This window comes from Chiloscyllium plagiosum, unplaced genomic scaffold (genome assembly GCF_037043375.1).
Source record: "Chiloscyllium plagiosum isolate Xiang-an unplaced genomic scaffold, Cpla_swu_hap1 HiC_scaffold_43, whole genome shotgun sequence".
NCBI classification, from domain to species: Eukaryota; Metazoa; Chordata; class Chondrichthyes; order Orectolobiformes; family Hemiscylliidae; genus Chiloscyllium; species Chiloscyllium plagiosum.
This window is the reverse complement of record NW_028270181.1, coordinates 8,273,980-8,286,464: the sequence shown is the minus strand read 5'-3', so window position 1 is coordinate 8,286,464 and position 12,485 is coordinate 8,273,980. Positions and strand designations below refer to the sequence as shown.

Below are 12,485 nucleotides of genomic sequence, written 5' to 3'. Positions count from 1 at the left end.
CCAGTCTTTGTGTGTAGAAGTGCTTCCTAACATCTCAATTGGCTCTAATTCTTAGACTACGCCCCAGGTTCTAGAATCCTCAACCAGTCGAAATAGTTTCTCTTTATCTACACTGTCTTCCTGTTAATATCTTGAAGTCTTTGATCAGATCACTCCTTAACTTTCTAAACTCTAGAGAAACCGGCCTGATTTGTATAATGTCTCCTCATAATTTCACCCCTGAAGCCTAGGTATCATTCTTGTAAGCCAAACTATACTACCAGCAAGGCTAACATATCCTTCCTAAGGTTAAGTGCCCAGATTTCTTTACAGTACTACAAGTTGGGTCTAACCAGGGTTTTGGATAACTGCAGCATAACCTTTGTATTCTTATACTCCAGTTCAGCATTCCATTATCTTTCGTGACTATTTTCTGCACCAGTTTGTGATATTTCAAAGATGTATGTACCTGAAACACCAAGTCTCTTTGGGCATCCATTATATTGAACTTCACAGCGTATACTTCATGCTAGGGGTAATTTGCTAGCCGTTACAGGCACTCACCTAAGATACTATTCTGTTGAATTAGGAATTTAACATTCAATTATCTATTTTTCTAAGGACTGATTGTATTTTTTTCCAGAGAGAGCATGAAAATAGTTTCACTGCCAGGGTAGCATTATATTACACCCATTAATTCCAAAGAATTGTATACTTTATTCAGAAAGGAATCATTTTTTTAAAGGTCCAATTTCTTACATTATGAAAACTACGCCAGGATACTCATTAGTTTTACAAGATGGTCCTGCATAGAGTTTGAGAGACTTAAGGGAAAGCTCTTGTCCTTTATTTTAGCAGATTCGGAGTTCAAATTCCACAGCTGAGATATTTAACTGATTGCTTGGTCTGGAGAAAGTGTAAAGGGTTCCAAAGCCTACTTGAAGAGTAAAGGGCATTGGAGTTCTCCAGGAATCCTGGTCAACAAATGGATTCCCCAAAACACGCAATCTGGTCACTCATCTCAACTCTTTGTGGAGTGTTTGTTGGTTTCTAATGGGTTCTGTGGATGGATGTTAAATACCTATTAGCTCAAGGTAACAACTTAAGCAGGTATTGAGTATTGATTGGTGAATTGTACTTGGCTGTGAGAGAGGGTTTTTGTGATGTCCCTACCTGTGGAACAGTTCTGTGTTCATGTCCAACCTGCTCCAGAGCTGTTGCCTGAACAGTTTGATTAAAAATAATCACTTTGATATGTACAAGGGCTCTTGTGATGCAATGGTGGTGTCCTTACCTCTGGGCCAGAAGGTCAGGGGTATGTCATAACATGTCTAAATAGGTTGATTTTTAAAATTTAGGTGACTTGTTTTTAAAAAATGGCTTGGAAATGCATACCCCATAGTTTTCAATTAGAGTGCCCTTATATTTTTGTTTGATTTGGTTAACTTTGTTTCTTGATTATGAAAGTAAAGTACATAGGTATGTGTGTATAAAGAAAAGCCTGCCAACCTTGGGTGGGTCTGTTTAGAGTGACCATGTAATGTCTATGATGAGCAGTAAGAGTCCCAGCAAAGTATTCTAGTCTGTGTGTTCTTCACAAACCGGTTTGGGGGAGCACCAACAGTCATGCCTTGCATACATTACTTGTTGCATTCATCTAAATTGCACTAGTGGCAAAGTTTGGAAAGTGATTTATTCGCTTTGACATATCCTGAAGATGTAAAGAGTACCAAATAAATGAAAATTTATTTTATCCTTAGTAGCAAGCAACATCAGAGGAATCCTAACCCTATCGCAAGGCAACATGGGAATGAGAAACATTCAAGGGAGCTTTAAATATATAATCTTTCTTGCAGTGCAGTACTTAGCTGACTTGTAATTAGCATATTCAACATCGGTCAAAACTGCTGTTCTAGTGCTAAATTAAACTCCCTACTACCAATTTAGACTTCTCTGGTTTGTATGTATGTTGGATAATTAAATATAAATAGAAAAGTAGGATTGCAATTTGTTTAGAGGTTTTAACCATCTCAAACTTTACAAAGGAATTCATTTAGAAAGAGCCAACCTGGCAGGCGGTGGTCAATGAGGTAACGAGAGGTGGAGGCAATTTGATGGCAACAGTGGAAGGACCAGCCAGTTCAAGTTTGTTGAGAATAATACCAGGAAACTCCCTGTTCTTCAAATGGCACAGCAAAATCTTTAACATTCATCTGATCCACCGCAACAGACAGAGATTTGGTTTGGCATCTCATTCAAACCCCCACCAATGAAACATACCCTTCAGAAATGCATCGCAAGTGCAAGCCTAGATATAATTGATACTGACTGTGTTTTTGGTAGAGAAGTTAGTCATTCCTGCCTTGCTATCTACAAGAACGTGGCGATGTTCATGGTTTATTAAGCTGTAAAATTGTGACCGTACATTTGTTCAGAAACTATTTATGCTTTGTTGTAAACCTGACACTACTGATAGTCCCTTGATGTAAAAAGATCCAAATTTGGACCAATCTCCTTGATTTGATTACTCAGTATGAAAGTTGGATGTAATTTTAACAAACGTATGAGTGTGGGTTCCAGTTTGGGCTTCTTCCCTTTTGATTTCAAGGTTGTTTATATAATTCTTCAGTTATCCTTCATGGACATTTGGCAAACGCTGCGGGAATGCTTTAGATCATTGTTGATTTAGATCACTGTGTGATTTAATCAGTTCATTTGCTTAACGTGTTGAGTACATATTGAATGCTTATATTGCAGGGCACAGCAGTATTTTGGTACAATCTGTTTCCCAGTGGAGAAGGTGATTACAGTACCCGACATGCAGCTTGTCCAGTATTAGTGGGAAACAAATGGGGTAAGTACAGAAATGCTGAACATCAGGGGAGTAGCGGGTATGTGTCAGTCTCATAAATTATACAGCATAATTATCAGGGGTAATCTCGCCCTCCTGATGAATTCACAGATTTACCATATTCTTACAAATAATAATGGAGAGCCAACAACTATGAAACACAGCACGCACTGTACAACACAGGCATTTTCTTTAGTACACATGACCTAGCACTGTTACTGACTATGTAACATAACGTTAGCCAGTCTTTTCCTGCAGAGCCACACAAGATATTGCATTTATGTAAAAAAACAGTTCATTGGGGCAGAGGAGGAGGTAGAGAGTTGGGTTTAGGAAAGAAATTCCTGGTTCTTAGGGAGATGCAGCTCAAGAGGTCAAAGTTAGAAGACCATGGTTTTGTAGGGCTGGAGGCAGTTTATTTAAAATTCATTTGTGGGATGTGGGCATTTATTACCCGTCCCTAGTTGCCTCTGAGAAGATGGTGGGAAGCTGTCTTTTTGAACAACTGCTGTTGGGAAAGGAATTCCAGGATGTTGACCCAGCGACACTGAAGGATTGGCGATATATTTCCAAGTCAGGATGGTGAGTGGCTTGGGAAACTTGAAGGTGGTGCTGTTACCAGACCAGCGAGCGGTGAGGCTAAAAAGAAATTCAAACAGTTTGGCTTCTGGTGTCCCCAATGCCTCAACATAGATGCATCTAGATCTAAGGCTGATAAAGTGGATCATAATGTATGTAGCAAGAATTTTGTATGAAATAAAACTACACTGGAGAAACTCAGGTCTGGCAGCATTTGTAGAAAAAGAAACAAATGTAACTTCAAGACCAATATGACTTCCGAACTGAAGTGTTCTGTATGAGCCACCTGTTTGGTGAACTGGGAAGGAAACAGGATCAAGTGAAACTAAAAGAGAAGGTGACGTAATGGACTTGACTCTGAAGCAGCAACTTATTGAATGTTAAATCACGGATTGCCATCTTAAAGCTTACTGCCTGCAGTTTCCCCAGAGCTTCTAGTTTCAATCATCACCTCCTGTCCAGTTTCCAAGTACATCCCAGGCATGTTGGATGGGAGGAAAATACAGAACGACTGGTAGTTTTTTTTTATTGGTGGTGTGACACTGGTGCACAGGACTGGATTATAATCCTGGAACTTCCTCCCTAACTGCACTGCACCTGTATCTACAGTACGTGGATTGCAGCAATTCATGAAGGCAACTCCCATGACTTTCTCAGTGACAATTGGGGATGGACAGTAAATGCTGCCCTCCCGTGAATAATGAAAGTTAAAGAAGGGACTATTGAAAAAGAAAGTGAACCCTATGCCTTTGACAGCATCTTGGAACCTGATATTTCCTGGGTCACAGTGTTCAATGCAGCTATTGGGACTGAAGCATGTAGGCCGCACAGTCCTCTAAAATACACTGGAAACTGAAAACAAAAATTGTTAGATGGTGTTAACTGATTCTCCCGAGTTTCATTCTTCCAGCCCCATGTGTACCTAATAATAATATTTTTAGAGTGGCTCTTCATTGAATTTTACAGTGAAGAGGTTTTTATTCTTTCATTGGATACAGGCATCATTGGTGAGGCCAACATTTATTCCCAATACCCATTGCTTTAAACTGAGTGACTTGCTACAGCCATTTGAAGGGACCGTTTTAAAAAAAAACCTCATTGTAGGTCTAGAGTCACTTGTAGATCAGACTAGGGAAGGATGGCAGATTTATTTCATAAATTAATAAACCAAATAGATTTTCACAACAATCAAGTCTAGCTTCATATTCCAGTTTTACTCACTGAACGTGAATTCCGCAGGTTACCATGGTGGGATTTGAATGGATTAATAGTCCAGTGACAATACCAGTAAACCACCAATTATCCCAAGATGTGACTTGGCTCATTGCCCCTGTGTGGCACTCTGGAAGAACTCTCCATTTAGTCCAATTACCCAACTCTTTTACTGTGCACTTTTATATTTACCCACTATCCTTTAAAAATCTATAATAGATTTCCGCTTCATCACAATTTCAAGTAGGCTGTTCTACATTCTCACAGCTATCTATCTAATGATTTCCTAACCATTGCTTTTTTTCATTTTCACCATTTTTAACTCACTCATTTACACATTCTGTGACCTGTAAAATGCTTGTTTTAAATTCCCTAATTACAATTTCATAGTCTGCCCTTAATTTGAAACAGAGCCTCCCTACGCCTTTTCTCATGAGAAAATGCTACAGTTTTTCCTGATAATAAAGCCTCTCCCTGTAGTCAGTCAGGTGTGTAAACCCTTTCCAGTGAGATTAGCTCTGCAGAACTATGGGAGAAAAGTGCAGGACTGAGTCGAACTGTGTTGTTTTCTCAGAGAGCCAATTCAAACGTGACCTTCTGTGCTACGACTATTCGCTATTACATATTTAATAAAATATCCTTCAAAGCTATTCAAACTGTGGCCTAATTAATAATTATAGAAATTTAAGCAACTTGTATCCTCTACACCAATCGATTAAAATAAACACAAAAACGTAACAGAAGCTTTGCGTAAAAAGACATGATATGGAGCAGCCAGTGTTGGACTTGGGTCGACAAAGTCACAAGTCACGCAACACCAGGTTATAGACCCAACAGGTTTATCTGAAATCACATTCTTTGCTCCTTTGTTAGGTGACTTCAAATAAACCTGTTGGACTATAACCTGGGGTCATGTCACTTCTGACTTAAAAAGACATTTTTGGCAATTTGTCTTCCCTCTTGTAAGTATTGCGTGTCTGAGCAAATACCAAACCTGCCCTTTTTCCCTGTTCTCCCATTTGTTTCATGGTTACACACTTTTGTTTTCCTTCCAGCATACAGCACCTTGTATTTCTGTACATTGGGCAGATGGTGGCTGAAATTCAATCTGTATGTGTCATCCTGGAGATGCTTGTAAATCTTCTCAGTTAGCCACATGCCTGTGTTTATGTTTTGTTGGCAATTGTTTGTTGTTTGCACACACCATTCTCCCCTGCCAACCCACTCATCATTAATGGACGGCAGTAACTATAATATATTGTCAGCCTTTTGAAGACAGGAGTAAATCTAACCCACAGCTAAACTGGCCACAGATTATGAATCGAAAAGTGTGGCGCTGGAAAAGCACCTCTAGTCAGGCAGCATCCGAGGAGCAGGAGAGTTGACATTTCGGGCAATCCAAATCGTCGATTCTCCTGCTCCTTGGATGCTGTCTGACCGGCTGTGCTTTTCCAGCACCACACTCTTCGACTCTGATCTTCCGCATCTGCAGTCCTCCCTTTCTCCTAACAGATTAGGAATCGTAGACAAACATAGTAATAAGTGAGTCGAGAGCTAATGGGTGCCTTTAATATATGCTGCAATCTTTTAATATACTGCATAGTATGTGTGTGAAAATGTATTCCAATTTCAAGAGACGATGGTGTGCTGGTAATATCAATAAATTAGTAAGTCAAGGGCTAGGGGACATGGTTCGAATCCCATCCCAGCAGCTGGACAGTTTGACAAGTCTGAAATTCAAAAGCGACTCTCAGTGGTGGTAACGATGAAACCATTATTAATTTTTGTAAAAGTGCACCTCGTTCACTGAATAGGCAACAAATGTTGCTGAGCTTGCCAACAATGTCTGTATCCAAATGAATGAGTAAGGAAAGAATAAATTACTATCAAGTTAAAATTCCTCAAATGAATGAAAGAAAATGCACATTTTTGCTTTTACTTTTGTAGTTTCTAATATTAGCATAAGGCAAATAATTCACCCCAGTTTTATAATCATCTGTCAGTCTCTGTACATTCCTTGCATAGTTTGCAGTCTCCAAGGATGAGAACAATTCACTGATTTGTTCATAACGTAATTATAAAACAGTTTCTCTCGAGGTCAATTTCTGATTTCTATATTACCCCACTGAGTTTTCATATCAAAGACCATTTGGAATTATAATTTCCATGATTTAATCATTTGTGAATGATCCATCTGGCAACAAAAGTATTGTGCATCTACATGGCATAGATCAGGTCAATAATAAGGGAGGCACAATTTTAAGGTGAAAGTCAGGACGTTTAGAGGGGATTTGAGGAAAAGCATTTTCCATCCACAGTGTGTCTGGAATGAACTGTCTGGAAAGGTAGATGAGGTGGGAAGCCTCACAACCTTTTTAATAAGTGCTTGGATGTACGCTTGAAGTGCCATAACATACAGGAAAATGGGTCTAGTGTCATTTTGGGTGGTACAGATTTGATAGGCCAAAGAGCCTCTTCTTTACTGTATGATTCTATGGCAAGCCACTAAGTGGGCAGGGGCTGAGCTAGCCTTGCCTACATGCTGTGGATGAAAGAGCTTTTGGAAAACAAAAAGGACAGGTAAGCTCTCATAGAGTCAGAGATGTACAGCATGGAAACAGACCCTTCTGTCCAACTCGTCCATGCCAACCAGATATCCCACCTGCCAGTACCTGGCCCATATCCCACCAAACCCTTCCTATTCATATACCCATCCAGATGCCTTTTAAATGTTTTAATTATACCCGCCTCCACCACTTCCTCCAGCAGCTCATTCCATACACGCACCACCCTTTGCGCGAACAATTTGTCCTTTAGGTCTCTTTTATATCTTTTCCCCCTCACCCTAAACCTATGCCCTCTAGTGCTGGACTCCCCCATCCCAGGAAAAAAAACTTTGTCTATTTATCCTATCCATGCCCCTTATGATTTTATAAACCTCTATAAGGTCACCCCTCAGCCTCCGATGCTCCAGGGAAAACAGCCCCAGCCTGTTCAGCCTCTCCCTATAGCTCAAATCCTCCAACCCTGGCAACATCCTTGTAAATCTTTTCTGAACCCTTTAAAGTTTAGCAACATCTTTGCGATAGGAAGGAGACCATCTCATTGAATGAAATTAATAAGACTGCATTTTGGGTTTTGAACTTTCAGCTTGGAGCAAAAAATGAATTATAGCCTCATTATATGAATCATTAGAACACCCACTGGATCTTTATTTACATGGAATGCTTTGAGTTACATACTCATATTGTTGCTGTTCGTTTGTAAATGTTTAGTACACAGCATGATGGTGCAGTGGACACGGGTAATTTGCGAGGTCGGTCTAGTTTCCCAGGCAGTGGGAAATGGCATTAACCAAAACTTATGTCCAATTGGCTATTTTCCAGTGTCTAATAAATGGATCCATGAGCGTGGGCAGGAATTCCGAAGAAGATGTAACTTGTCCGAGTGGGATTGATGTTCCCTATGCCGTATGTGAATTGCCCCCTCTAGCCACACCATCTCCACTACAACACGGTTCCTGTTCAGACTCTTACCATCTCTCGCTGTCTTCGCAACCCTCCTGCCTGCTGCCGACTCCACCCACCCATCTAGAACCCGTCTGATGTGAAGATTGCGTTGTTACCTGCTATATGAAGACTTGAAGACGGTTCTTGTTTTATAATCCTATCTGTTGACAGGTTTTATTGAAGCAGAGTTGGGCTGGTTAGAGAACTGGAAATGTTCCTTAAAATCATAAATTTTCTACTAAAATTGCATTTCTCCTTAATTTTATTTTTTAAGAAAAATGTTTGCTAAAGGCTCTGTTCAGCAAATTGATTTATCAAGGGTGATTTTGCAACGCTGAGATACTGACATGAAACTAAAAGCATGAGATCCATCCTTGGAGCAAGGATTATGGAGTCATTCCCTCTGAAGTATGTTTTACTTGGGTACCTGTTACATCATGTGCCTTTCAGGGATTGTTCTGTTGGAAATTGGTTCTCAGCATTTGGTCCGGTCTTATGAAATGCTTCCCTGAAAGAGCAAGGAGTTTGCTTTTCAAGGCTTCCTGATTAATGAAGTGTTTTCTTTCAGAACTGGAGTTCTTGTAGCTATGTTTGTTAGATTAGTGTACTGTTAATGATGTAGATTTTGAAGCCACATACGTTCACTGAAAGATATATGTTGACTTTATTAGTCTTTTAAGTCCTTATGTTAATGTAAGAAAATAGTCTGCATTTTGAAACTTTTCAGACAGTTGAGCACCACAAAGATTCATTGATCAGGGCATTTATTCCCCCCTTAGTAACTAGTGAATTATGTCAGAGGTATTTAGTTTTGCAATTGTAAAGAGAGAGAGAGAGATGAGAAATTACTTATTTAAATAAGGTGGCTGTTTTTCTACTGCATTCTAACATATGTGTGGAGTATACCAGTAATAACTCTCCCAATGTGATGCACTGTTTTTGTGTGGTATACTCCGACAACAAGACTTGATGCAATTTTGCAAAAAACACTACATCACTCCTGACCTTTCGTTGTCTCCTTGTATTGCTACCATTTGCTGCTCTTTCTAACTGTTGACCATCAACTCTCCGTTGAAACACATGATACACATCATGTGGCAACATCGATTTGTTATCCCAGCATCAAGCAACAATTAGACTGTGCCTACGGTTTAAGCACCTTTGAAATGATTCAGCAAAGATGTGTTTACTATATACTTAGTAGAAAGACTGAATTGATACTTGGATTTGTATTTTTTATTCCTGTGTTTTTTTTTAAATATGTACTTCATAAGCATTATTGTTCTTCTTCCTCAGAGTTTACCCAGTTAATCATTATATAAAAGGTAAACTGTTTAAATAAAGGAGTATGAAAAAATGTGGAAATTAGAAACCGTCAATGATTTAAAAAGAATTGGTTGGTGTAGGGGATGCAAAAGGAATGTTTTGATTTGAATAGCATAAGTGGATTAACCAGGTGCCCAGGTGAATCTTTTTCAAAGGAAATGGGCTTTTTTTTCTGTGCTGTCAGTGGGAGAAATGTGTATTTATATATCTTTTATTTTAAAATAAAACCAGCCCTTTCTCTGTTTTGTTAAAATACCATTTTCTTATTTGTCTCATTTTGTACTTGGAGATGTGGGTAGATTCCAACTCAGCCCAATACAAAACTACTGCCTCAATCCAGAGCTGATTGGTCCAAGCCAGATGGTGCCAGGCCAACAGGACATGAGGGGAAAGCTACTGGTCTCACCACACAACATGATATCTCTCAGTTAACTTTTTAAAGTCAGAAACAACCTGTTTGAAATCAGGCAGCTTTCTACACTTTTCAATTTGGAAGAGCAAGAACATTCAATTTTATTCCTGGATTGAGAATCCAGTGCACCGAGAAGGGAACTATTATGGGAGGCTCATAGTCAGATCGCTCTCCTCTCTCACATTTCCCACAAACCCAGCACTTCAACCTGCAGACAAACACTTCTTGAGAGTTGTCAGGATTCCTGGTTTATCCAATTGAGAGAAGCAAGAATTGTTACAGAAACAGATAGGCAAACCAGGCGGAGACGGTTGCAGGTTTAATTCCTTGCACATGGCTCCTTTTGGAACAAGGTTTTGTGTTTTTTTTTGTTCCTTTTTCTCCTCCCCATGTGATAAAATTCCAAGTTGTTTCTAATACAGTTCAAGGGTCTATCAAATGGCTGCCAGTGAAGCAAGTACCAGCACCTGTCTCCACTCAGATGGCGCCGTCCCCATCCATTCAGTTCAGTTGAGTGCAGTACAGTTGCAATGTATCTCTTTTCCAACTGAAGAGGAGCTATTTGAATTTTGATTCTTTTAAGTTTCCCTTGAATTATCATTGAAAGGTTTTTTTTGGTTCATAAAGATATTTTTTTGTTTTGAAAGGTGGAAGTGTGTTTTGGTTTCCCATAGATTCTGAAGCACTTCCCCAAGTGCTGCATGTCCACGTTTGAATTCACTGTCTCACTTGGAGTAATTTTCCTTCTCTCCGTTTACAGTGCAAGTTTTGCACTTGAACAAGAGTCTGAATATAGTCTCTCTGTCACAGGGATGTTTTAGTCTTGTGGTTATCTTTTCATTGACCCTTGAGTAACGTTGAGCTGCTGCTTTTGACAGATTTCAGTTCGTGATTTTAAAAATTCCCAGAGGAACCTCTAAACATTTTTAAAATGCAGAGTTTGCAAAAAATGCAATGAGCTGTAAAACACTCGAGAGCCTTGAATCCTGGGAATTTGGAATTGATCATTAGGACGCAGAGTGTAGATAGGTCTGTGCGCTAAGGACTAAATAAATAAGGTCTGCTCGTTTTGTTTGTCCAGTATGCCTTGTGTGAAATGGAATGTGGCGCACTCAACAAGAACAAGTCTTGATTTTTAAAAACGTATGTAAGTGTTTTCTCCAGATTTATGCTAATCAGCTCTATTAGGAGGAATGCCTTAGCTCATGGATTCCACATAGAGGTATCCATGACCTTCCTCCCTGGGGGGGCGTACACCTGGAGTTACCGCGTCCACAGGAAGCGATTCAGCCATCAGAGGAGACAATGTTCATTTAACCTTGATCTGGAATGAATTACTAGGAAATAAACTAAAGCAGCAGGTTTTGGCTTTTGAACTATACCTCCCCAGCACAGGAATGCTTGCCTTCACTTTTAATGTGTGCTTTTTTTTCCAACTGCCTTTGAGGGAGCACAGTTAGTCTATTAAATTATTTTTTCAGTCGTCCTGAATTTTTAGTATGCCAGTCCAAATTATTGGATCCAGTAATGTTCACTTAAGCTTTTGAGGAGGTTCGTGTCAGGAGTTTAATGCCTGTCCTGAAATGGAGTCCGAAATCACACAACACTGGGTTATAATCCAACAGGTTTATTTGAAATCACAAGCTTTTGGAGCACTGCTTCCCCATAAAGTGATTTCTCATAAACCTGTTTGAACACATGCTGTTGGCATAATACAACATCACAAATGAGCCATCCAGCCAACTGAGCTAACCACACGCCAATACAGCATCTCACAACCTTAGGAGATATCTCAGTTTGCATTGCCAACTTTAGTTCTGCGTATTCCTAGAGAATTCCTTGGACCAACCCCTGTCACCTAACCAAGTCAAAATCGTCTTTTTACGCCTGCGGCAAATGCTTCTAAAACTGAGAAGCTCACAGAAAAACACAATTGTTAAAAGACTCTGATTTCTTTTGCCTATCTATCTACCCCAGAATCTCTGCTTCCAATCAGAGTCTTAGAGATTAATCTTTAATTCCTGAGGACACCAGGGCAATCCTGGAAAATTGGTTGGGAAACGCTTTGAGTAGAGTTGCCAATGACTGACTTATTGACGTGTCGTCACTGTGGTTATATTGAAAGTATTGCTTGCATTCAATACAGGGACGTTCCGATCTCAACTCTGCCATCAGCTGGAGGCCAGCTGTATTTACTGGAGACGGGGAGATTAATGAGAATTTGAGAGTCCACTTTGTCTTAATTGCTGCCACTACCAACAGAGTTTTGCTAATTTAGGCAAGGCTGTCAAAGGTCAATTTGAGTGGTTTAAGATATAGTTCAAACACCTATTAAACTTAGAGCACTGTAGCCACATTTTATCTTCTCTTTCATCCCTGCACTGAGTAACCTGATTACAACGATTTAAATTTACAAGTACAGTACAAAGTCCTTTAAGGCACTCTTGTTCCATTTGATTGGGAAGGGTGCACTGTTTTTGTTTCTTAGCCTCCCATAAGACCATAAGTAGTAGGTACAGGCATAGACCATTCAGTCCCTCAAGCCTGCACTGCCATTCAATAGGCTCATTGCTGATCCGACATTCCTCACATCCACCTTCCTGTCCCTTTCCCCATA

At 39.8% G+C, this 12,485-nt stretch overlaps 1 protein-coding gene across 8 annotated transcripts in view; it reads left to right on the top strand.

Annotated features, from left to right (window-relative positions):
* The window catches only part of p4ha1b (prolyl 4-hydroxylase, alpha polypeptide I b), an 83,684-nt gene extending 73,973 nt beyond the window's left edge, over positions 1 to 9,711 (top strand). For all 8 annotated transcript variants that reach the window (XM_043679108.2, XM_043679106.2, XM_087982338.1 and 5 more), the window contains 2 exons: positions 2,737 to 2,833; positions 8,008 to 9,711. In XM_043679108.2, the coding sequence (XP_043535043.2) occupies positions 2,737 to 2,833; positions 8,008 to 8,078 (168 nt within the window). In that variant the 3' untranslated portion in view covers positions 8,079 to 9,711. The remainder of the gene's footprint in view (positions 1 to 2,736; positions 2,834 to 8,007) is intronic.
* Positions 9,712 to 12,485: the final 2,774 nt, after the last annotated feature.